Source organism: Acinonyx jubatus, chromosome E1, assembly GCF_027475565.1.
Source record: "Acinonyx jubatus isolate Ajub_Pintada_27869175 chromosome E1, VMU_Ajub_asm_v1.0, whole genome shotgun sequence".
NCBI classification, from domain to species: Eukaryota; Metazoa; Chordata; class Mammalia; order Carnivora; family Felidae; genus Acinonyx; species Acinonyx jubatus.
Window position 1 is genome coordinate 26087333 of NC_069397.1, and position 27089 is coordinate 26114421.

Sequence of the window (27089 nt, forward strand, 5' to 3'; positions counted from 1 at the left end):
TGCTCTGTCTCTCTCTGTCCCAAAAATAAATAAACGTTGGAAAAAGAAAAATTTTTTTTTAAATAAAATAAATGCCTCTTGGAGTTCCTGGGTGGCTCTGTGGGTTGAGCATCTGACTCTTCGTTTCAGCTAAGGTCACGATCCCAGGGTCATGGGATCCAGGCAGTGTTGGGCTCCACACTAAGCGTGGAGCCTGCTTAAGATTCTCTTTCTCTCTCCCTCCCTCTGCTCCCTTCCCCTACTTACTCTCTCTTTCTCTCTCTCTCTAAAAAATTTTTTTAAAAATGCACCTTGTTCATAATTGCCAACAGCTCACTAAGCACAAGACGCAATCGACGAGGTGAATCACTGTGTTCAAACTCTAATGTCAGTCCATGCTGAAGCTGTGATACCAGGATGCTCTCTCCACTGCCTCCTCCAAGTTTATGCCTAATAAAGCACAAATGTGTACAACAATTATGAGAACACTGGCACAAAAATAGCATAAAATTATCTTTTGTTGAAATAATCTACAAAAGAATGTATGAATTATTTTCATACATTTCATGAAAATAATACTTCTGAAATACTATTTGGTTTGCCTATTTCAGGGATTCACAACCTATATAAAGACACCAGCTAATAGTTAACACCCACTTACATGAACAGTTGCTCACTCTTGGATTCACAATAAGCAGGGAAGGACCAAACAACTGCCCAGAATTTGGGGAAATCAATATAAGCTTAAAAAGCCTCCCAGTAAATACTTCTACTTTTAGGGGAACTTACCCTACCCACTTCCCGCTGAGACCAACTGGCGTATTCAGTTTAGCATGTATACAACAATATGTGTAGCCAAAATTCTCTACACAACATTTTAGAATATGGAATTCTAGAATTTTAACTATAAATAGAAAAGAACTAAGTAAAATGCTCTCCAAAGTTTAGATTCTCAATCTTTTCTGGGGGAGTGCATCCAATAAAAAGTCCTAAAATCTCCAAAAAATATTTGACTCCCTCTTCTTTAACAAATCCGAGTAAATCCCAGTCCACATATTATATAACACAACATTACCTAAGCTGCTGTTCTTTGCTGGCATCCTGTTCTAAAGCATGAAAGTCCACTGACAACAATGCAACAATAGAGTTGACAGCTTCCACTCCAGAGAGAAGACGAAGGATGAGTTTTTTATCTTGAGCCCAGCTCTGGCTCTGGTCAGCAGGAGCACAAAGTGCCATTCGCACCAAGCAGGGCAGAAGAAGTCTCAATTCTGGATCACTTAAAGATGCCAACCGAACAACATCCACTTTTTGCATTGCTTCAAAAGCAAAAGGGCTGACAAACTGAAGGCTTGTACACTCAGCCATTATCACTGTTGATCCTAATGGTAAAAAAACAACAACAACAACAACAACAACAAAAAACGAAAGTAGGTGTATAACTCCTACATGTATGAATGCCCCTCTTTTTAAAAACCCTAAGAAGTGTGGTCTATCTTTAATATGCCTCTATGTTGGCTATGTTTCAGGCACATGTGAAGTCTCCCTATGTTTTTACTCCCACCTAGAAAATGAAAAAGCAGAGTATGTTAACATTTCCTCCAGCCCTCAGGATCTTCTAATACTTATTTTGCAAAGAAGAAATATGAAGCCCAGAGAGATTAGGTAACAGACATATAATGATTACTACTAGTAGCAAAATCCTAGGCTGAACCCTCATCTATTAAATCGCAGTCCAAGACTTTCTCCACTGCATCAATCATCTGAGCACCGCAATGCAAATAAAAGTATAGTTAAGAATGTGTTCCTCGTCCATATCTCTTTAGCTTCTTATGCCTATCCAACAAATGTAAAAAACTTACTCTTCTCTTTCCCACCCTCCACCAGTCAATAAATGCACTGCTAAATCTCCTCACTAGGCAGAAGCAATGCCAGACTCAACGTCCTCAAGGCCGTAACACTATCCTAATGTCCCCTGGGTTGCTTGGTAAAAAATTGCTGTGGAGCTACAATTAGCTATGGGAGAAGGATGAGTTCCACTTGAGCACTTCTCTTATCTTCACTAATCAGAAGCTTAAAAAAAAAAAAAAATGCAGGGAGCAGGTGGCCAAAGCCATCCCCTCCAATCCATCAGACTAGCAAAAACATGGGTTAACAGAGTCGTGGGCAGAAACGCTACTTTGTTTTTAAACAAGAGGAGCTGGCCTTTTAACACAGGGCGGGCTGAGGGAGCAGTGGCGCCAAGCAAGACCGGTGTGTGTTCACAGGTCTCGCCCTCAGCGTAACGAGAACCAACCAGTCCCCCTGGCAGAGAAATGTAAGGCCAGTGACCGACGTGGACCGGAGAACGAGCTGAGGCCTGAGAAACGGAAGCTTCATACCTCAAGATTTACCCTCCAACCTCCCGGGACTCAACACCGATTCCGCGCCCTAGAGGCGGGGCACGGTAGAAATCGAGAGCGCGGCCCAAAGTTGGGCCTAGGCGAAAATCCGCATTCGCCAAACCCAGCTGTGCCCTGAATCGACACAGGCACCAAAAACCCAGACGCCGGGACCAATGGGGTCGGCAGTGCGGTAGGGCTGGATGGGGACACCGCACAAAGGCAGAAACCGCACTGAAGGGAGGGGAAAGCAGAGGGGACTGTTTCAACCTGCACCCAGCACCTTCATTCATCCCCAGCGTCTGGCTCCCGTCGGCCACCGTACTGGACTGAGAGGAAGGCTGTCTGCAAAGGAAACCCAGAGACGTCCGCGCTGATGCAACGGTGCGCGTGCGCGGTCCCACCTCTTCCTTCCCGTCCCCTTAACTGCATTCCCGAAGATTTAAAATGCTGCTTTCGGTTTCTGCTTCCAAAATCTATCACTTTTATCCTTTCCGATTAAATCTTTAAGCCCCTCTGACCTGAGTTTCATCTTCACAGGATTTTTGTGGCACTTGAATGACATAACGTATGTAAAAGAAACGTTAAAGTTGTTTCCACCATCCTTTGACCGGAATACTAATGACTGCACCCTTCTTTCTGTCCCTGCCTATGCCTCCCTAGCACTTAAGCTCTGGAATCGAAGGATTTATAGGCGAATTTAAAAATTAATCTTTTCCTGATCTTTCGCTCTTGACCTCATACCCTCATAGTCACAAGTTAAACATCTTAGTTTCGGGTTTCTATGCCTTCGGGTCCGGGGTTGGGGGATGGGCAAAATGGGTGAAGGGAAGTGGGAGGCTTTTAGTTATGGAATGAATAACTAACTCCCTTACAACATAGAGATTATAGTCAATGGTATTGTAATAGATGGTAGCTACACTTATGGTGAGCCTAGAGTATAACATAGAGTTGTCCAATCACTATAGTGTACACCTGAAACCAGTGTACCATTGTGTGTCAACTATACTTCGATTTAAACCAGAACAAAAAACTCAAGGTCCATAGACCTTTAGAAAGTGGTGGATGGGGTTTCAGGAATTCCCTGGAATCTGCAAAATTGTGTGTGTTTGGCACTTCTGGAAAGAGGACCCAAAACTTCCAACAAATTTTCAAATGGAGTCTAAGCAGAAAAGATTAAAAACTAGTCTCTGTATATTTTCATACTATTTCTAGTTCCTGATTTAAGTAATGTGCATGTATCACCTGCTTACCAAATACTGTGCTACAAGCTGGGAGCAAAAATATTCTACAGAGAGAAATACAGCCTCATACTATATAGTTTCCAAGGCTTTCACAGAGTACTAATCTCCTAATAAAGTCTGCTTTCAGACTTTCTCTTCTTTCAACAAAGGAAGAAGAGAACTAATGTGTGTTTCATTGTTTCTCAAACTTATATCCACCTGACCTACAGTTTCACATTGTGACCCAGGACACACATGCTCATATATGCCCACATTTAAATGGAACAAAGTTTTTATGAAATAACACATACTACATATTATATGTTCTATTTCACTTCTTTAACTTACTGGTCACAGGGCACCTGACTGGCTCAGTTGGTGGAGCATATGACTCTTGATCTCGGGTTTGTTAGGTTCAAGTCCTACATTGGGTGTAGAGATTACTTAAAAAGAAAATCATTAAAAAAATTTTTAATTGCTGGTCACTACACACTAAAATTGATTTCACAGTCTATTCGGTCACAAATTGTACAACATTGTCATTTTTAAGCTGATATTTATTGAACACTTGCTAGGCACTAGTATTTTATATCTGTTATCTGATTTAATTATCTGAGGTAGGGAATAGTCTCTGTTTTATAATTGTGGGGAAATTGAGACTGAGACAGAGGTTAAACAATTTAATCTCCCTGGATGGTCTTTTCACAGGAGGAATATGAAGAGAATTCATGGTTTGGGGGATCAATAATGGGAGAAAGGGGATGTGAACTAAGTGATTTTTAAGATCTCTTCCAACTTTAGGTGTGCCTGGGTGGCTCAGTCAGGTAAGTGTCTGACTTTGGTTCAGGTCATGATCTCTCAGTTCATGAGGTCGAGTTCGAGTCCTGCATCAGGCTCTGTGCTGACAGCTCAGAGCCTGGAGCCTGCTTTAGATTCTGTGTCTCCCAATCTTTACAGTCTCCCTCTCTCTTTGTCCCTCCCCTTCTAGTGCTCTGTTTCTCTCTAAAATAATTAAAAAAAAAAAATTTCTTCCAGCTCTACTTACAATCCTGTAATCACTAATGAAGAAACAACTTACAGATCCGTCTCAATCTAACAGCAGATCACACCCAGCTCAAATAAGATAGCTAGCGTGTAATGGTAATGAATGCTGACACTTACCTTCTTCCAAGTCCCCTTCTCCTTGTCTTCCAATTCTTATCTCAGTGAATATCACCACTACCCAGAATTGCCCAAGCCAGAAACCTGGAAGTTACCCTAGGCTCTCTCGCCTGTTCCACTCATATCCACTTAGTCAAAGTCTTTGAGATCTACATTGTTCACCAGTGAAATCATTTTGACAGCCATACAGAACTCAGTGAAAAAAGATTTACTGATGGACTTTTGAGTTTTAAATCTGCTTTTTCTGAGGTGGTTTCTCTATACTAAGATCAACTTTTAAAGACTTTGCAGCTCAGATGCTTAATTAGATTAAGAACTTATAGAAAAGTAAATAATGCTACAAATTAGCCCTAACATTTAGTTGCCTATAAACCACAAAACCTTTGATTACTAAAGGGGCATATTATGTAATTATGGTGTACACTTTGCGTTTGAGAAAGAAATGTTTGAGAAAATAATCCCCCTTTAAGACCAATGTGGCACTGAGGCTCATTACCATTTTACTCACAAAGATATTTTTTTAAAAAAGATTTATTTTTTAAACTAATCTCTACATGCAATATGGAGCTCAAACTTACCACCCCGAATTCAAGCGTTGCATGCTCCACCAACTGAGTCAGTGAGGTGTCCCACATAAAGACATATTTCATCAACTCTATGGTGACTTTTTCACATTTTAACATCTCTGATATTGTGGTGTCTTAAGATCAGTAATGATCTTTTAAATTTTTTAGTGGTACATATAATGGTGTCTTACAATTACTGGTGTTTAGATTTGATGAAACACGTTGCGTAATTCCTATACTTAAGTTAAAAAATAACACTCCTTCCTAAGTGAAGTAAACATTCTCTTCTGACTGGCTTACGATGATTTATCCTTTTCTACTTAACTATTTTTCAGTAAGACTGAGGGAAGAAAAGGAGAAACAAACGGAAAGAAAAAACAATACTATGTTTCAGGCACACTAGGTGCTTTTATGTAGATTATTGCCAAGTAAATGAGCTTCAAGAAATTAGAAGACCTAGGTATTTAAAGGAAGACCAATATTCTTTAGAAATTGACTCATAGAATTTTGGAAGTACAAGGATCCCAGGAGCCATCTAACTCAAATGTTCTCAATATGGAACTCTTTTTATAATTATCCTCAACAGTGTCCTATTTTATCTTGAAATCCCAAAATTTCTTCCATTGTTTCACCCTGTCAAGATCTTTTGGACTCTTCTTTTACACTGGCTATCTGCAAAGCAGATCATCTCTTCATTAATTTTATGGGTAAAATATTGAATGGAATTGGGTCCAGCCAAGATTCTATAGTATGCTAGAGACATCCCTTCAGGTTGATACAGCTCCATCAACATGCCTTTTTTGGTATGATTGTTCAATTAATTATGAATCATCCTAACTGTTGAAACACTTCCCTGCTTTGGGATAAAGTTCATTTTCCTTAAGGTGGCACTCAAAAGACAGTTTTTCACAGTCTGAATTCTTAGCTCTGGTTTGGATTCCTGCATTATCTATCCCACCATAGTGCCTCTGTTTTAGTCTGTTGGAACTGCTGTTTCCCAAATCCTTCATGCTATTCATGGACCTTCTCTCTCACTGTTCCTTTGGTCTGAAATTCCTTTATTCTCTTTATGTAGTACCTCCTATGTATCCTTTAAGTCTCACTTCCAGTTAAGAAATCTTTCCCAAACCACCTATCTCTTAAAGTAACCCTCTTCAATATTCTCAAGGCTCCCTTTACTTCGTTCCATCATAGCACGTCACATATTGTACTACATTGTTAAAATTTGTTTCTCCTACCTTTCCAAAGTAAGTACTTGGAGGGCAGGAACTAAAGTATGGTACTTAATACTGGTTTGTTGAATTAATGATTTAAGTGTAACAATACCATGAAACCTTATTAAATAACCTGAATATCCATTTCCATGATCTGTTTATTAATGCTGTCAAAATAAAATGTAGATTGATTTCAGTTATTCCTTCTTGTATATGCACTACATTGTTGTTCTTATCACTCTAGAGGGCTTATGGAACTAATTATGTATACACATGTATGTTTCTCAGCAGATTGATGGCTAAAAGTCAAAGGTGTGTATCTCATGACTAGTGTATAGTAAACAGTCTATTAAATAGTGCTTTAGTGGAACTATGCTGGTTTCTAATGAACTTGTTCATAAAGTGAAATAAATTATTAGTAGTTTCTAGGACATAACTTTTGAGAGAGAAAGAGAGAGAGAGAATGGGTAGGGCAGGGGCAGAGAGAGAATCCCAAGCAGGCTCCTTGCTGTCCAGCACAGCCCAGATTGGGGCTTGAACTCGCTAATCCTGAGATCATGACCTGAGCTGAAAGCAAGAGACAGACACTGAGCTTCCAAGGCACCCCATCTTTTTAAAAATTTAAAAACTGAGCAAGTTGTGCATTTTCACTATTCTGGAACCTTTCAGTTTTCCACAGCATTTCTGAAACCATATCTACAAGTTCTTTTAGTACCGAGGATATATTTCCTTTGGACCTGACACCTTTAAATGCTTTAAATCCGTTAAGTATCTCAGATTTTATTTCATCATATGTGTGTTACTTTACGTTTTAGAGCTTAAAGACCCTTCAAGCTGATTTCTTTTTAGTCAGAGTAGGTTAGGACAGAAGGGAGATAAAAATTAAGTATTAAATACTTGATTCTTTGCATTTTTTTCCATGGATGATCTTGCTAGAAACATATTTTAAAAGTCCTGTTGTTGGGGCACGTGGGTGGCTCAAGTCAGTTAAGCGTCTGACTTCACCTCAGGTCAAGATCTCATGGTTTGGGAGTTCAAGCCCTGCATTGGACACTCTGCTGTCAGCACAGAGCCCGCTTCAGATCCTCTGTCCCCCTCTATCACTGCCCCTCACCCCTCACTCTTTCAAAAATAAACATTAAAAATAAATGAGTCCTTTTGTTGTAAGCATTTTTTTTTTTTTTTTTTGGTCTGGCAGGTCTTAAATCACAACTCTTCTAGAGAACATAGGTATTGTATTAATCATCCCTCACATTTGTATTTTACAAATTTCTATGTTTTATGTAATCCTTTGAGGTGCACAAAGCTAACATTAGGAAGGAGTGGTTACTATTGTGTTCATATACAAATGAACAAATTTAGACCTCAAGAGGTTCAAAGTTTTGTCTGAAGTCACCAGCTAAAAGGTGGCAAATCTGAGAGCACAAGAATACTCATCTAGTGATTGTTTCTACTAATGCGAAAATAGTCCCAAGTAGTTAGATTGTACAGTTTCATTTGAATTTTTGCAGAAATCACACTTCAACTAAGTACTATAGTTTGAGGCATTTATCACAAGAAGTCTATTCAAATATTTCAGTGCCCTATTAATGTGCTAGATGTTGTGCTGGATTCTAGATGCATTAGTAAGCAAAACAGACCCAGTTTCTGCCTTCATGAGGTCATTTAGTAGGATCAAACATTCATACAAACTGCAAAAAACACTGTGAAGACTCCATACAGATTATTACAATATAAGTAAAATACTAGGGGGGCACCTGGGTGGTTCAGTTGGTTAAGTGTGACTACTGATTTCAGCTCGGGTCATGACCTCATGGTTGGTGAGTTTGACCCCCTCGGGCTCTGTGCTGACAGTGCAGAGGCTGCTTGGGATTCTCTCTCTCTCTCTCTCTCTCTCTCTCTCTCTCTCTGCCCCTCCCCTACTTGCGCTCTCTCAGGATAATAAACTTTAAAAAAGTATATTACTAGGGGACCTAGTCTGAGGCAAGATTGTATGTGGAAAGTTAAGGCAAAAATAACCATGGGGCTTTCAAAGAATTCAAATGGCCTAAGAGGCAAGGAGGAAAACACAAGAAAAAGCCCATCTTGATACTTGTGGGGAAGGCAGGGGACAGACCATGTTAAGACTTTAGATATTTAGAGCAAGAAGCAGCCATAAAGGGTTTTAGACTAACAAGATAAAAAAAAAAAATCACAGGTAATACAAACTGTGAGACAGAATAACTTAAGAAGGTAGAAGTTCAACACCATATACCTCCTTTTAAAGGATTATTTTTTAAATTTTGCTGGCAAACACTATTTCAAAATGGACACAATTTGGGGGTTTGTCCTTACTCAGTTTAAGTTTGGACAAAAATATTTAAAATGGCTGCTCATACAATATTTTAATGGAGTGTTCATATCTGAAGACTTTTTTTATGTTTCAAAAACATTTATGTGATCAAAAAAGTAGGCCTGAGCTAAGCTTTAAATATCTGAAGGTAGCTTTGGACTAGAAAAAGGATACCAAACTGATGAGCCTAAAAGGAGTATGTATGTACACATATAACTTTCCTGTATATTAATCACTAATATGGTTAGAAAATTTTTAATAAAATACTTCAGATGGAGATATTAAAAGTACAATTTTTAGGGTACCCTTTTTGACTTACAACAAAAAATACCACTAATTTTTACTTAAGTTTAAGATGGAAATATTTTTAACAAAATGAGACACCACAATGAAGGCTTCATGAATAATTTATTCCATTTGAAGTTTTGTTTTTTGTTTTTTGTTTTTTTTAAAAAGTATAAACCTTTTCATTTCCTCAATCACAATTTGTACAACTCAGTGTTATGGCATTCGGCAGCAATAGTGTTTGTTCCTTATTCTTTTTTTGTCACATTGAAAAAAAAAAAAAGCAATTGGACCATATTAAATGTCACTGCTAAACAACAACTTTAAAACGCCCCTTCATAAAGTGACCAAGCTATTTGAGAGAGTTGATGCTGACATGTCCAGTAATGACGTTACAATTTGTAGTTTAAACTCAGTAACTTTAAGGTCCACAAATCCAGTTTACTTTGAAAACTAAAACTATTTTAAAACTTCATGAATATATCAACCTGAGGAGTATCTTAGGTCCCAAATCCAGTTTTTTAATTAATACTCCACAAAAGAGAAAACATATATATGAAAATTTAAACCACAGTTCTGGGCCCATTAAAACACCAAGAAAAACCTAAAGGTTAAGATTTCCAGCTGATTGGGGGAGGAGGGGGTGAGGGACCAAAAAAAAATGTATGTCAAAAACATTTTTCTTTAATTTAGACAAACTAAAATCTTAAGAGGAAACCCAGACCAAAACATTACTCATGCAACATTAAATGTATTAATAGACTGGTATGCGATGCCATAGTGGATGAGTAGCAAATTATATGATGCAACAGCATTTAAAAACTTCCTTTTAATGTATTCAATTTGAACATTTTAAATAACGCAACATAGTATTTTGAATATTACAGTATTAACATAGTGCTTGATTAAAGATCTGCAAATCTTTGTAGTAACACATTAAGTTAAAAAATTACCTCAGAAGGTAAATATGAAGACGAAAGGAGAATATTTTAATACAGTAATCTGTGCCATACTGACAATTGAGTACGAATACAGCTGAGGATAATTGACTAAGTAGTAAGAGCTTAATTTTAGTGGTTTAAGAAAAGTTTAGAAAGATTTAAAAATTACAGCTACTTTAAAATTTAAGGATTACATATAAGTACACTTGGTGGCCTTCTGGCCAAACAATAAGGTGTACAGAAATTTATTCATACAGTGTTAATTCACAGTCCTGATAACTGAATGGCTTGCATAAGAAAGTATGGCTAGATGTTTCTCACTGGCTGGAAGCAGACATTATATAATCTTTTTAAATGCCAAAATACTGTACTTCCACCCTGCTTTGTAATGGATAACTGCACAAAAAACAGACATTAGCACTGTAACAAAGAAGTCAATGTGTTGGTGATCAACTGGTATAAAGTATATATTATTTTGCTTACCATTTAAACAAACAAACAAACAAACAAACAAAAAACTACCCATACTTGTCTGTGACAGTATGGTAGTAAGTCAGATCCATCATCCTGCATAAAAGGCTTAACTTTTTGAAATAAGTCTCTTGACCTTTTCTAATGGATATTTAATAATTTTCTATTTAAGTGTGAACTTAAATATGAAGGGAAGAAAAAAAATCTTACCAGTAAATCTTATATATTTGGGAACTACTCCCTGTTCCCAGATAAAAAGGAATTGTATACTGGGTTCCTTTCTTTATGGCTCCATATAAAAGAAACTGTCAGGGAATAATTTTTTAAAAATCTATCCTCAAACTGAGGTGTGTTCACTACAAGCTAGTGATATTAAACAACTGAGAATATAGCTTTTATTTTTAAAAGTCACTACTGAGCTAAGTTTATAAAAAAAAAAAAGAGGATACTTTTTATAGATATTCCAAATAAGCATCTTTTTTCCCCTCAAATTTCAGACAAGTTTTTTTAAGTATAGAACAAAACATGCCAACATAATCTGTAGTGTGCTAGCATAATTTAAAAATGAATGCAGAGATGTGATCTTTAAATTCTAATTTCAAAAATGCTGACCCTTGGAATTGCATTATAATTTTGAAGAAGTGATTGAAAACCTTTGTCACCAGTTGTGTGTTTTTTATAGAAAAAACAAGACTTGCTAATGTTTTAATATACACAATTTGAAGAAGTTATATTGTTTGTAAGAAAGTGATATTTAAGCTAAGCATATAGTATTTACAAAACAAGTTTCAGTAAAAACAAAACAAAACACACCGAATTACAGTTTTGTAAATACAACTGATTTTGTCCTTGTGGAGAATTACTGAATGTACAAATTCAGAATTTTTCTAGACTGCTTCCAAGAAAGATAGGTAGACTTGGTGACTGTGAATTCAAGTCAGCAACACAGGCAGGAAGCTAACTTGGACTCTCTTGTGAGCAGCACTGTAGAAACAACTTTTTAAAGGGGTAAAGCCTGCATAAAAGCATTTATCTTGGCATGTGCAAACAAGAAGGGGGAAAGCTGTATTGAAGGAAGGGGTGAATTAAAGTCCCTAAAATTCAAGTCCCTTCTTTAGGGAGGTGAGATCCTCCTTGGCATATGCCCTGCCTTAATCTGAGCTGTGTTATAGAAAAGTACAGACTCTGGTGTTTGGGACTGCCATCTCCAAACCAAGAAAATTAAATAAATAAAAAAGGCAAAAGGAAACAGGTTAAGTTTAGAAAATGGTTCTTTAACTAGTGGAATAGAGTCTGAATACCAGAATTCACTGAGAAATCTATTTACACCACAGTTTGATTGCACACACACATCCATACATATGCATACTCTCACATACATTCCCAATCTTTAATTTAAAAAACAAAAAAAAGTCAAACAATCAGAGTGACTGTTCTTAAAATAATTTGTAAAATGCCTAGAGCTGGGCTAAATTTCAACCTTATAGCAGATCCTGAAGATAATTTTCATAATTAATATTCCCATGCCTAGATGTGCCACTGTCAAAACTGAAAAAAACATTTAAGTATGTAACATTAAACACCAAAATTAGTTTAAGCATTCAGTAGCAAATGTTTTTCTTGTAAAACTAAGTTTCTTTCACTGGAAATGGCCTGAAATATTAGTCATAGCCCTAAACCATAGTACAAAATATAACTGAAGAATTCTCATTTTATTCTAAGTTAAACCACCCAACAATATCACTTGTATATTGCCATCATGTTATTCTGTAAAGGTGTGATATATAAAATGCTGTAAGACCCGGTACCTTTTCAATTTATAAACACAGTGAACTTCATTACTGTACATGTACTCTGCAACTACAGCTTAGCTGTAAATCCTCCACACACAATGGTATGGACATTATTCCCCCTCTATCCCCATTAAACTGTACATCGAGACAATACAAATTTACTGTCCCACCCACCCCCTTACAAAAAAATAATACTCTAAAAGCAACCCTACTGCAACTTTTTAATTAAGACGATTACATATATTTTAGACCAATTGCTTTAAAGCAAGAAGGCAGTATAAACCTTCTAGGAAAATTTTTATAAAAGAGGTTAAGAAATATAAGACAATTTATACATTTAAAAACTTACAATAAATAAGAGATGCAGGCATTTTTGAATACTAGATACTATAATCCAATACAAGAACATCTTGATGTTCTGAAGCCATATGTTGAAATTCATTGTTCCTCATGTTTCCTCTCCATGCTTTTAATATTCATTTAACATGACTGGGTACTATGGCTCATTACTTTTCACAAATACTGTGACTGGAAAAAAAAAAGGTTAATTTTGCTACGAAAATGTTATAATACGTTTTGTATGATCAGTCATCATCCTAAAGAGTTCAGTATAGTCAATGAAAAATAGCAGGGTTATAGCCCCTCCCCCCAAGTCAAAACAATATTTGTTGAAGTAATAAGAATTAGACCCCATCACAGATGACTTTCACTGAGAAGATAATTATAACTTAATCTTGCAGTGAAATATCTTTTTTCCTTGTTCTCTTCTTGCACAGTTCCATCCAATGAAGATCACAGCATATTCATAATAAAGTTATATAACTGATTCAGCACCACAAAATGAATTGGGAGACAGGAGCGTCTGTCCTGGATTGCAGGGTCACAGGTTAGCCAGGAGAGTGCATTGTACTGTTCCAAAACAAACCTGAAAAGTAAATAAACTGTTTTAAGTCCTGTATATACTTACACTGTAGATTTTGGAAGCAGTTTCCAATTATGGCATCTAAGATTTAAAGCCACTTTAAAAAATGGTGGAAGGTATGGAAGAGAGAGTCCTTGGGGAAATTAAAGATAAACTAATTTTCAAAAAAAAGTATTCTCAAAAGTAGATTACACATGCTAGAAAGAAAAGGACTCATTCTGAATGATGTAATTCATCTAGAGATCCAAGGGTACACAACTATAAATTATTGACAAACAGGAGGAAAATACGTAAGGATCAACATTATACTCTTTCAAAGTTGCAATGGAGAACTTTAATGGTAAAAAGAGCTATACCTGAGGACATCTGAAGTCTGATTTGAGTCAAGTGGGTGGGAGTGTTTACTGTGAAGCAGCTCGTCAGATTGCACTGAAGGCACGTGGAGGTGCAAAGAGGCCTAAAAAAACAGGTAATCAGTCAGCCAAATGAAAAAGTTGTTGGTTTTACCTTATTTTCCCAAGTTTTCCCAAGGTCTCGTCCTTGATGAAATACATTTTAGACCTATGTAATGAATGGGCACCACTATAAAGATGCTTGTTCTTCTTGTTTAAGTGCATAACTTATATTCAATCTTAATTTTCCTCAGTTCTATTGTTTTTGAGACCACATAATAATCCCTTTAAAAGTTATTTAATAGTTATTTTAAAAGTTAAAGTTATCTATTTTCTGGGTGCCTGGGTGGCTCAGTTGGCTAAGTGGCCAACTCTTGATTTCAGCTCAGGTCATGGTGTCACGGTTCATGGGATCGAGCCCCAAGTCGGGCTCTGCACTGATGGTGCAGAGCCTGCTTGGGATTCTTCCTCTCCCTCTCTTGCTGCCCTTCCTCTGATCGCTTCTCTCTCTCCCTGTCTCTCTCTCTCAAAATAAACATTAAAAAAATGAAATAAAAAGTAAAAAAGAAAATAAAGTTATTATCTATTTTCTGCATGTAACATGCCTAGATGTGTCAAGTAAATGTTTAAGGAAGCACTAAACTGATAAACCTGTCTACAGGTTACACAGAACTTAGACTATGCACATACACCTAGGTCTAGCACTGAAAAAGTCAGCATATGCAAATATACTACATACAAAGCTACAAATTTTAAATAAAGCTACCTATGGTGGAATTGTAAGCACTCTAATACAGTATATAGAATGCCTTCCTTTGCCCATGCAATTTCATAATGGAGGCTTAGTAACAACTGCCACACCCATTTTGGTATGACAATGAAGAGTGGAAGAAAGGAATGTGGTACTCTTCTTCACATTTCAATTAAAGAAAGTGAATCATTTTGTTTATTGAGTCAATATATTAAGTGTGAAAAAACTATGAGAGATGGTGGTATTGACTGCAGAATACTAGCAGACTTCATTCTGTATAAAGTAAAAGGTACTATTTTATATTTAGGTGATCTCTACAACTGCAATAGATGTATAAACTCTTCTAATATATATTCAAGAATATAACCAAAGAAATGTCTTTAACTGCCCATAACTCTTCATTTGTAAGTTATAAACAAGTCTCACATGACAGATCACTACAGATTAAATGAATATAGTCAGTACCAAAATTACCATTTCATTTCTAAGATAAAAAGATTTTTTAAATCATCTAGGGAATAATCTATTATTTTTCTAAGCAAAGAGAAACACATCGGGTGGTTTTATTGCCTATGGTACAGGAAATAAAATGGAATGTATGAAAATAAAAGGTGAACAAAATTATGGTAAATTATGCCTTACCTGGTAATTCAGACCAGAAGTCCTAATCTTGTTACACTGTATCTGAGGGTGAATGCCCACTTTACACTATCCTCTCTGCAAATAAATATTGAGTAGAAAAGAATCTGGATAGTCCCTTGGACTTTTTGTAAAGTGGTGTTTCCTAAAAAAATGTTCCGTGAAACACTAAGGTCATGAATTATTAACTGGTGTTACACAATTGCTTTCTTGTGTATTAAAGTAAATTTGGGAAATAGTAGGTATACAATGTTATTTGCTGCTATTTTTCAGAGACTTTAATGTGCACATATGTATTATAACAACAAAAGGGGGCAGAAAGCATGTGTAACATTTCCCAAAGGACCAAAAAACCCTTTGTTTTATAGAAACACCAAGGACTACTATTTTGCAGAAACACACTTGGGAATATGTTCTTGTAATGAGATCTATATAGACCACTGTACATATATTGGAAAGAGAGGAAAATTCATATGATAAAACTTTATTACCTTGGCTGACCTTCCTAAATATATCACCTCATTAATAGTCAATTCAGATCAACAGCTGTTGTATTCTTTATGTGCTACAGAAGTTCATTGCTTAATCTCAAATGTCACTGACTCAATGGTATGTTGGCCAAGAGTATCAAGATTTAATAGCAACAGGCTTAAAAGATAGCAAGCCTATTGGTTCAAGTACCCACTAAAAGCATAGTATCCAACTTTTACCCTACAATTAAAAATCAATTGGCAAGAAGTTAGGTTAGTTAGTATGACCTCTGGAATAAAATTGTCAACTTCTGGTGGGCATATATAAGAATAAGTGAATCAGATCTGAATTTCCTATTTTGGAAAAGTAGTAAGCAGCAGCAACAAACTCTGCATAGGGCTTTCAAATCTCATTTTACCATTATATGATGTATCTCAACCTTGTTACAGCACTTGCTAATGAACTTGTTTTGATAAAATAAGTCACTATGGGAGTCTTAGTACTTGAAAATGACTTAATAGTTTTAACACAGCAATTTACACAAAGCTAGAAAAAAATTTTTTAAGGAGGTAGTAAGTGGATCTAAGTATCAAATATTCTTACAAAATTATGAATCCTTTAATCCCCCAAATACTGAGGCATAACAGAAGTACAGTATGATGTAATTCAAAGAATAACCATATAATCATGAAAGGATCCAGACTGTAATCATAGTCTACTAACCAATTTATGACTTTAGACAAATGAGTTTTTCTGAACTCTAATATGCTCACCTAGAAAATGAAAAGTTATTAGATTAAAAGTAATAGAAGTTTTCACCCAGCTCTAAACTTCCATATGTGCAGCTGAAAATAATAACAGCAAGAGTCCCAGAAATATGACTTAAGATTAATTAAAAGTTCAAACTTAATATCAATTTAAAACGTGGAGCTGTTTCATAATTAGATAACTTCTTTGTGCTCTTGTCATATATTGCAATGCATTTGACCTTAGACACTTCTGTGTTTCTTAAGACTTAAGCCGTCGATTAGTATTATTTAGGAACTGGCATAAAAATGGAAATACCTTAAGAAAAAGGGGACACTGATATTGTGCTTGAGGACATGCTGACCAGAACCAGTCAGGTAAGGGACCCGCTTTGGCAGTTGACACAAAGTAACCAAGGGCCAATGGTTGCTGAAGAATATTAGTTACTTCATCATGAGATTCTGTTGAAAGTAGCCGATCAGTACCCTGACCCTTTAAGAGAGAAAAATTAAAAGTGTGTTAGTTCATTTGATATATACATGGGCACTAGATATACACAATGGCAATCAGTCTCATTATCTTACGATGTCAATTTAGAAAAATACTGAAAGATACTGAAAAAAATCAATTGCTATGTACTTAGTAAGAAGATCATAATTAGTAACAGTACTAAAAGAATGAGCTTTATTTCAAGAGTTTTAAAAGGAAATTAATATGCCAACTGCTTATGCTTGTATCCTTTAGATTAGTCCATGTATTTCTAGATATTTACATTAAGGAAATAGATAAAAAGAAGAAAAAGTGATATGCAGACAAAGGTTTACTGCAACATTACCTATAACAGACCAAAAAAAGGGGGGGGGGGATGCATGGGTGGTTCAATCAGTTAAGTATCTGACTCGTGATTTCAGCTCAGGTTATGATCTCATGGTTCACAGGATCGAGCCCCATGTTGGGCTCTGTGCTAACAGTGCAGAGCCTGCTTGAGATTCTCTCTCCCTCTCTCTCTGTCCCTCCCCTGCTCTCTCGCATGCACACACTTGCTCTCTCTCAAAATAAACTTAAAAATTTTTCATTAAAAAAAAGAAAAAAAAACTTAAATGTCCAACATTTTGGGAATGACATAACAAATTATGGGAAAACAAGGTTAAAAAACTTATTATACTTATTTATACATATTGGAAGCTGTAACATAAATACATGTGAAAGGGAATTTGCTACAAGTACATATGGTTTTCTTAAAGTGATGAGATTACTGGTGCTTTTCCATACACACACACACACACACACACACATTTTAATACTCTCACTGTTTTTTTAGTATTTTTTTTTATTTCTAATTAATCTCTGCACCCTCCTTGGGGCTGAAACTTACAACTCCAAGATCAAAAGTTGCATGCTCTACCAACTGAGCCAGTCAGGTGCCCCAATGATCTTACTTCTTTTTCCAGTTAAAAACAAAAGGAACGGATACAAGGTAAGATGGGGCAAAGATCCTTCCTTATTTTAAAGTCAGGCTCTAAAGAATAAACAAATAGGCAGGTTCTAAACATAGGCATACTATTATAATCAAATAAAAACTATATTTAATTTCACTCAAATAAAGATGTTACTCAAATGAAGCCCAATCAGTTTTGAGTTCAAATAGAAGAACAAGACAGCTGCTTCTCAACACTAAACACTAAAAATTAGGATGGAGGGAAGAAGATAGTGTTTTCCTATTCTTATGAGAAAATTAATATTTCTATTATGTTCCTCCTCACAGCCCTGATACAAATGGCAGATTAGAGCATATACTACAATCCTCAAATAATCTGGTCTAGCCATATCTGATTAGAAGCTATGGTGAGTGGACGAAGGACTAAAGCCAAGAAAACATGAAGTCAGGGACAGCAGAGCCTTAGAGACTCTTTATAATATATAATTCAACATTATCAACAATAGCCAAGCTATGGCAAGAGCCCAAATATCCATCGACTGATGAATGAATAAAGAAGATATGGTACATATACACAATGGAATATTAGTCATCAAAAAGAATGAAATCTTGCCATTTCCAACGATGTGGATGGAGCTAGACTGTATCATGCTAAGCAAAATAAGTCAGTCAGAGAAAGAGAAATACCATAGGATTTCACTCATATGTGGAATTTAAGAAACAAAACAGATGACGGGGCGCCTGGGTGGCTCAGTGGGTTAAACATCCAACTTCAGCTCAGGTCATGATCTCACAGTTCATGGGTTCAAGCCCTGTATCGGGCTCTGTGCTGACAGCTCAGAGCCTGGAGCCTGCTTCGGATTCTGTATTTCCCTCTCTCTTCGGCCCCTTCCCTGCTTGCACTCTGTCTCTCTCTCTCTCAAAAATAAACATTAAAAAAAAAAAAAAGATGAAAATATGGGAGGGGGAAAAAAGAGAGAAAGGGAAACAAACCATAATAGACACTTTTTTTTTAAATAGACTCTTAACAATAGAGAACAAACTGACGGCTGATGGAGGGAGGTGGATGGGGGGATGGGCTGGATGGGTGATGGGTACACTTGATATGAGGAGCACTATGTGTTGTATGTAAGTGATGAACCACTGAATTCTACTCCTGAAACCAATACTGCACTGTATGTTAACTAGAATTTAAATAAGAATTTGAAGAAAAAATATGCGATTCAGGTATTAACATCTGTAAGACAAAAGTGCATGCAGATACTATAATTCTCACTTCTTGTTAATTTCCAAGGAAAAAATAGTGTTCTATTTATCAATTCGTTACTAAGTTAATGAATGACATTTAGATTAAGTTTTTTAACAGGGTTACCTTGCCAGCATCACCTCCATGGGGGTAATGAGATCCTGGAGAATGTACGGGAGACCCCGTTGGAGATGCAGGAAGAATATTAATGATATCAGGGTCAAGATCATCTCCTGTGTCTAACAAATCAAAGATACCCATTCCATCTGCTCCATCTATATAGGAGAAAGAAAAAAAAATAAATATTCCATTTTTCACATCCTGTGGTCACTTGCAGAAGAGGGTTAAAATAAATTAATGAATTTTAATCAAAATGGGTTAATTAACATCTATTTAATGCCTACTATGTGATAGGTATTGTTCTAGAAGCCATATAAACAACTATACATTATACACAAGCATGTGGTAGTCTTAATAATGCCCTCCCCCAAAGATGTCCACATCCTAATCCCAGGAATGTGTGAATATGTTACCATAAAGAACTTTGCAGATGTGATCAAGCTAAGGATCTTGAGATGGGGAGATTATTCTGGATTATCCAGGTGGGTCCAATGTAATCACAAGGGTCCTAGTAAGAGGGAGGCAGTAGGGTTAGAGTCAGTGAAGGACGTATGATGATGCTACGCTGCTGCTGCTGCTGCTGAAGATGGAAGACAAGAGGTGCAGGTGGTCTCTAGATGTCGGCAAAGAAACAGATTCTCTCAGAGCCTCCAGACAGAATCAACCTTGCAGACACCCTGACTTTAGCCCACTCAAGACTGATTTCAGACTTTTGACCTCCAGAACTATAAGAAAATAAATGTGTGTTGTTTAAAGATACTAAGCATGTGTTAATTTGTTACAACAGCAACAGTAAAATAATACAAAACAGCATGCTTGGAATGAAAATATATTTAAAATGGGACTATGCACAATTAATACTCTAGTTCTTTATTAAATAAAATATTCAAGTTATTGTAAAACACATTCAAAGAAGAGAATATTAAATACTCCCTACTTGTGACTTTAGAGATGTGCCGTGTTCTAAGGTAATTCAGGGCAACAATGGAATATCATTTATTTTCTCTTCTACTAAAATGTAATCTATTAAGTTCATCTACAAAAGCTATATCCCTACTATGGCAGTTTAAATAAATTACTATATTATTTTGGCAAATCAATTTATAAAGGAATATAAAATGTGCCACAAAGTCTATTGTCTATGTACAGGTAAACAGCACAGGCAAAAACCTATACAAACATTTTATGATCAATGTTGCCTTTTAAAATAAGTAAATATTTTTGAGACAATTCATAGCACTAGTTCCAGTATCAATAAAGTAGAAGAATGGTTGTATTAATTTCTTATTGCTACTTTAACCAATTACCACAAACTTTTTTTAATGTTTTATTTATTTTTGAGAGAGTGCAAGTGGGGGAGGGGTAGAGAGAGGGGGGACAGAGGATTTGAAGTGGGCTCTGCACTGATAGCTGCAAACCCAATATGAGGCTTGAACTCATGAACCTCATGATCATGACTGAGCTGAAGTCAGATGCCCAACTGACTGAGCTACCCAGGTGCCCCACCACACACTTAATGACTTAAAAAAACATATCTTAATTCTCTACAGTTCTGGGGGCCAGAAATTCAAAATCAGTTTTACTGGGCTGAAATCAAAGTACTGGTTATTAGGCCAAAATCAAGGTACCAGGAGGTCTATTCTCTTTCTGGAGGCTCTAGGGGAAAGCTTTTCTTGTCTTTTCCAGCATGTAGAAGTATATTCCTTGCATTCCTTGGCTCATAGCCCCTTCTTTCATCTTCAAGGTCAGCAGCATAGCATCATTTCTGACTTTGCTTCCCTCTGTTTCCATCACATGGCCTTCCTCTTTTTTGTGTGTAAGCAAACGTCCCTCTGCCTCCTTCTTGTAAAGATACATGTGATTGCATTTAGGGCCCACCTGCATTACCCAGGATAACCTCTTCATCTCAAGATCTTTAACTTAATCACACATGTAAAGTCTTTTATGGTCATATAAAGTAACATTCACAGGTTTCATAAACATTTATAGGATGCAGATAGGTTTGGGGAGGAACTCTTCAGATGAATTAGCCACAATCATCAAGACTTACTTTATATTTGCAAACCTTTAAAGAACAATTCACCTACCATTGTTGGGATTAAAAGCTAAGTCCAAATTTTCAGTGGTATAAGTAGCTGAAGCTACTTGCACAGAAGCAGAAGTAGGGAACACAAGTATATGAGTACATGATGTGTCCTGTGGGGTATTTAGCTGAGATGTCTGCATGTTTAGAGTAGTACTTCTTCCAAATACAGAACCAGTTGACACAGAATCTGAAAAGAGAATTTTTTTTCTTTCAATAATAGAAGAATCAATATTATATGATACTTAGAAGTGCAAGTGCATGAAGAATTAAATCGGATATAAGCTAAGGATAGCTAACCTGGCATAATAACAAAAGAGCCTTGGGGTTCCATTGCTACCAAGCAAGCACTGAGAATGCTGGGAGAGTCTGCAGCAGATATACCACACATTCTACACATGTCCTTGAGCCTTTTACTTAGAGACTGCAAGTTTCGACGACTCAGCAAACTGCTCCAATCTGTGGGTATCAACAGTAAAAATATAACATCCAAAGTAACAGCATTGTTAACACCCTGTAGAACCAAAGTTAAAACATAATGGTTTTTAAGTTACTGCATTCCTCAAATAGGAATCATCATCAAACCAAAAATCTTGCTGACGTTACTCAACATCATACATTTTAATATAGGTCAACATCAATTGATCTGTTAAATAGGGGATGAGCTGCAATAATGGGCAAAAAGAGGAAAAAATGGAAGACAAAAAAAGACAGTAGTAATAACACTGCCATTAAGTCAAAACAAAGTAAAATGTCCTTTCAAAATTGGCATTAGGCCATTTGTGAACTAGATATTTGTGATTCCTCTTTGAAAACAAAACAACTAGTTTTATAACCTCTGCATTTTATTCAGTACATTTACAAAGATGTAGTCTGAACAGTGTATGAATTAACAATCAAAAGCACAATTTTACCTTTCAATTCTCCATGACCAATCCTTCCTAAGCGGCCAATTACAACTCTCCATGGTAATGAGCTCATCTGTACAAGTCCTAAGCACCACTCCCAAAGTTTCTGTAAACCAAACCTTCTAGCAGATCCTTTTTTCCGACGAGCCCTATTGTACAGAATACAAGAGACAATTAAATATTTCTAAAATTCATATGACATTTTAAAAGAGCTCAAATTTGTGAAAAACTGGTCCCTTAATTTTAATGCTTGACACTTTCTACATAGTCCTAAGCAAGAATATACATAAAATCATAGGTTATGCTAGTTTGTGTTTTTATAATACACATTAAAATATTTTAATTTTTTTTTAAATGTTTATTTCCGAGACAGAGACAGAACATGAGTGGGAGAGGGGCAGAGAGAGAGGGAGACACAGAATCTGAAGCAGGCTCCAGGCCCTGAGCTGTCAGCACAGAGCCTGATGTGGGGCTCGAACTCACAAACCGTGAGATCATGACCTGAGCCGAAGTTGGTCACTCAACTGACTGAGCCACCCAGACGCCCCAACACATTAAAATATTTAACTTTTAAAATGAAAACTAGTTCATGAATCATCAAAATTCACCAGAAACACTGCTCTACACCAGAGATTGTCAAACTTTTTCTCTAAAGGGCCAATATACTAAGCTTTGCAGGCCAGGCCATCAAGATTCTGTTGCAACAATAACTGCTGCTGCAGCATGAACGCAGTCCTTCAGAATACCTAACCACACAGTTGTGATCAGATTTGGCCCAAAGGCTGTGGTTTGCTAACCCTTGCTTCATACTTTAAGTTGAAGAATATCAAACAAAACACTATGTTTCTCAGACCAAACAACACTGTTGGGTTTTCTGCATATAAATCCTTTATTAGGCAAGTACATAACATAAGCAGTCTCTGGCTAAGCAATGACTAAGTACTTAACACATAACAAGCATTATGTGCAATTTACATGTTATACCTCATTTCAGCCTAACAACCCTATGAGGCAGATAAAATTATTCTCCCAATTTTACAGAGAAGCTGAAGCTTAGCTGGCTAAAGTAGTCTTCTCAAGATCACATAGCCAGTAAGTGGCAGTGTCGGGATTTGAACCCAGATCTCTAAAACTCTAGAGTTGGACCTTTCTACTTCAGTGAAATGGCAATACTATCTTTGTACTGGAAAGGTGATATTATTCTTTCTCTACTCTTTCTCAACCTTCACAGATAAGCATACTATTTCCAAAGCTCACTAACTTAGCATTTAAAAAAAAATCAAACTTATGGGGCGCCTGGGTGGCTCAGTTGGTTAAGTGTTTGACTCTGGATTTTAGCTCAGGTCATGATCTCATGGTTCGTGGGTATGAGCCCTGCACTGGGCTCTGCATTGACAGAATGCAGTCTGCTTGGGAATCTCTCTCCCTCTCTCTGCCCCTCCCCGATTTGTGCCCCATCTCTCACTCCCTTTCTCAAAAATAAGTAAATAAACTTAAAATAAATAAATAAATAATAAAAACTGTGTCAAGGAAATAAGGTATGAAGTACTTCTCTAAGGTTTATTAAAAATAGCCAATAAAACATTATAATAATATAAAATTAATGTTTCTATATTTCATTTCTTCAGCATCACTATAATCTAATAGTCATCAAATATTTCTATATATAACCAATTTCTGAACTTAAGGAAACTGAACCTTTATATAATAAAAAAAATAATAAAGGATAGAACCAAACCTCAAAATTTTTTGAAAATTACTTCATGGACTTGCCTTTCAGGTTCTCTTAGTCCATGTTCACTAGCCTTGAAATATATTACTAGAAATGTCTATTAAGTTATAACTTAATATGAGGCTTACCTGTTGTGATCTATTACTTACAACCTTCAGAAATAACTAGCCATGATACCTAATTACTACCAAGAAGAATTCTAAAAAATAAGGCCACCATTTCAGAAGACACTCCAATATTTAATTTAAAAGGCAAAATTTTCAGTCAACAATTTTAGTAAATGAAGTTAATGCAGTTAATTTGGGACTATATTTTAGATGGCACATGAGAGAAATAAATGTCCTAGGATGCTTTACTAGATTTTTTTTTTTTTTTTAAATTGCAGAGGCTCTCTCATTCCATGCTTCAAAGTTTTTTAGGCTAAAATCATTGTGTCAAGCCTTATTACATAGAATTTAGGTACTTTACTCTCTTCTATGTAACAAAAATCAAAATCATTTTCTTTCCATTTTTTTTTAATGCTTATTTATTTTTTCAGACAGAGACAGAACATGAGCGGGGGAGGGGCAGAGAGAGAGGGAGACACAGAATCCAAAGCAGGCTTCTGGCTCTGAGCTGTTAGCACAGAGCCCGATGCGGGGCTCGATCTCAAACCACGAACCAGGAGATCATGACCTGAGCCGAAGTCTGACACCTCTCAAAATTATTTCTAATACTCCTAAATTATACAATATATTACCTACCAAAAAAAAAAAAAAAAAGTGAATTATCACCCACAATTCCAAAACTTAATGATATAACCTTCCAATTTTCTATTTTTCTATTCATTAATAATGAAACATAGTGTGTGTGTGAGAGTATTTTTAAATGGATGATCTAATGATACACTTAAAGAAACAGAAGTACCTATTCGGGACATCGATGTTAATGATACAAGTTTCTAAAAGTTCTCCATATAGATCTGTGCAAGATGCAAGAATCCATCTTTGATCATGTGATAAACAGTAGCCCACGAAAAGAACATTGTATTTCTGTCCAGCTTCTCCAAATGTTTCTCCTAGCTCTGTCTGTTTATCCTTCACTGGAGCCAGAATAAAAGGTGGTGTATAAAGTCGAATACACTCTGGTCTCTGTAAAATAAAAAATTAAGGTACTATTGGTACTATGCAATCCTAAAAATCTTTTACTGAAAATATGATATCTCTATTCAATTATAAGATAATTGGAAAATGAGAAATAAACAGAGGATTGTACTTAGTTTTGTATAAAATCATAAAATGTATAATCATTCAATAATTTTGGTCACAGAAAACATACTTACATCAGGACTTTTAAGAGCAGTTTCCATGGCTAAACCTGGACCAAAGCCAGTCAATGTTTTCACGTTGGTTGATGTTGGAAGGGGTCTCCGACACTGGGTAAAGGCCGAAAAAGCCAGGGATTTTAAATGCTGGGTATATATTTGTCTATCTTCGTGCTTCACAGGTTGCAACAGGTACTGACAAGGAACAATCTAAGAATTATAAGCAAATATTACAAAGTTAAACTTCTAAAAATAAAAACAACTGTGGGTCTAAATCTCTAAAAACTTTTACCAGAAAATTTAAATAAAACATAATTAAAACTATAATCTAAAGAATTATATTTTATTACATAGGTTTTTAATAATTTTACTAACAGGTTATATAAAAACTTTAAAATTTCTACACAGCAGTTATATTAATACTGCCATTGATTAGTTCTGTTATAGTCTATAAAGAAATAATTCAAAATATCTGTAAAAAAGTTAATATCATTATTTACTACTTTTACTTGAAATCTGTCTTATTTAGAATTCTAGTTTATATAGGCCCATACTCTAGGGGTGTCTGGGTGGCTCAGTCGGTTAGGTGTCCGACTTTGGCTCAGGTCATGATCTCGTGGTTCATGAGTTTGAGCCCCACGTTGGGTCTGTGCTGACAGCTCTGAGCCTGGAGCCTGCTTCAGATTCTGTGTCTCCCTCTCTCTCAACAAAATAAACGTAAAAAAAAAAAAAAAAAAAAAATTATATAGGCCCACGCTCTAGTCTTCTATTTAAGCATATGAATTTAAAAATTACTTTATAAAAGCAACACAAGAGAAATATTTAATGTACTTAAATGCAATCTTTTTATCCTCTATTAATGTGATATGACTGTAAAATTTATCTTCATAAACTCCTGAAGATTTCTATCATAATATCACTTAAAGTAAAATATAATAGAACCTGGTTTTTAAAAAAATTAATTTGGATACAGAATAGTATTTTTGAAACTTCTATCTACATCAAATTGTTTTATATAAATTTAATTTGCAACATTTACCATTCTTACCTGTACAGAAACAGTACTCTTAATATGAGGAGGAAGAGTCTGGACCATTTCCAGAAAGCATCGAAGTAGCCCCAAAGTCCATACATTAGAAGAATTAGTGCTCTCGTCTTTATTTTCATAGGTAAAAGGATCAATTATATAAACGACAATTGCAGGTGGATAAGTGATTGCATGTGAATCACCATCTGTGGGGATGCCCACTTTATCCCGATCCATCGTGCTAAAATTTAAGGTAGAAATATATAGTTAGGAAAAAAAGTTGTACTGTACCTTTTTTGAGGTAGTATCAAAAGCAGGTTCTTTCCCCTCTCCCCGCCCCAAGGAGAAAAGAGTAGTTTATTAGGAAACGTAACACAGGATTACAGAGAATACATGTTGTGTGATATTCCCATTCTCTTCTGTGTGTTCTAGAAAAGGCTCACCACCCCACAGCTGCCACCTGAGTATGCACTGGGAAAATCACAGAAGACTTCAAGTCATCAGTGTTAACTACCTCCTTCCTTCCTTGAATCTCCTAGCAGACATGTATATACCTAAAGTTTTTACATTCTGGAACTGCCCCGTCATCTAGAACTCAACTTCCCCCAAATAAAACATTTTCACAAAACTTTTAAAAATTCATTTGTCTTTGTTATAACCTTTTAAAGCACTTGAGCACTACATTTTCACTCACAAAACTTGCCAAGTTACCTCTTGAACAGCTTTACAACACACTTAAGTAGACTTATAATTTCGCTACTCTAAACAATGTTCTTCTTTGGAAAATTAGTCCTATGGATAATTACTCCCATCAAGTTGGTTCAGTTTAACACACTAGTTTCTAAAGAGGCCTGGTACATATAGTTAATAACTACAGGGAATAGAGCATTTAAAAAGTAGATCCAGAAGGTGAAAGTGTTTTAGCCAATATATATATTTTTAAACATCAAGGTATACCTCAAAA

At 36.0% G+C, this 27089-nt stretch overlaps 2 protein-coding genes and 1 long non-coding RNA gene across 5 annotated transcripts in view; 1 reads left to right on the top strand and 2 right to left on the bottom strand.

The window, feature by feature from the left end:
* Positions 1 to 2791, bottom strand: part of INTS2 (integrator complex subunit 2) — a 59877-nt gene extending 57086 nt beyond the window's left edge. The window contains exons 1-3 of one of the 2 annotated variants that reach the window (XM_015069721.3): positions 2644 to 2791; positions 1055 to 1361; positions 291 to 429 (exon numbers count right to left, since the gene is read on the bottom strand). In XM_015069721.3, coding sequence (XP_014925207.1) covers positions 291 to 429; positions 1055 to 1361; positions 2644 to 2653 — 456 coding nt within the window. In that variant the 5' untranslated portion in view covers positions 2654 to 2791. Of the gene's footprint in view, positions 1 to 290; positions 430 to 1054; positions 1362 to 2630 lie in introns of both variants that reach the window. The other variant, XM_015069720.3, reaches the window with a different exon arrangement.
* On the top strand, positions 2030 to 26896 carry LOC113592659 (uncharacterized). Its single transcript, XR_003412580.2, has 3 exons — positions 2030 to 2928; positions 4292 to 4407; positions 26558 to 26896. It is a non-coding gene; the product is annotated as an uncharacterized LOC113592659 (long non-coding RNA).
* The window catches only part of MED13 (mediator complex subunit 13), a 108793-nt gene continuing 90949 nt past the window's right edge, over positions 9246 to 27089 (bottom strand). Inside the window, exons 21-30 of one of the 2 annotated variants that reach the window (XM_027034275.2) lie at positions 26147 to 26366; positions 25117 to 25308; positions 24702 to 24925; positions 22070 to 22212; positions 21456 to 21614; positions 21160 to 21345; positions 19079 to 19227; positions 16587 to 16760; positions 13625 to 13725; positions 9246 to 13271 (exon numbers count right to left, since the gene is read on the bottom strand). In XM_027034275.2, coding sequence (XP_026890076.1) covers positions 13139 to 13271; positions 13625 to 13725; positions 16587 to 16760; positions 19079 to 19227; positions 21160 to 21345; positions 21456 to 21614; positions 22070 to 22212; positions 24702 to 24925; positions 25117 to 25308; positions 26147 to 26366 — 1681 coding nt within the window. In that variant the 3' untranslated portion in view covers positions 9246 to 13138. Of the gene's footprint in view, positions 13272 to 13624; positions 13726 to 15053; positions 15129 to 16586; positions 16761 to 19078; positions 19228 to 21159; positions 21346 to 21455; positions 21615 to 22069; positions 22213 to 24701; positions 24926 to 25116; positions 25309 to 26146; positions 26367 to 27089 lie in introns of those variants that run through there. The other variant, XR_003412579.2, reaches the window with a different exon arrangement.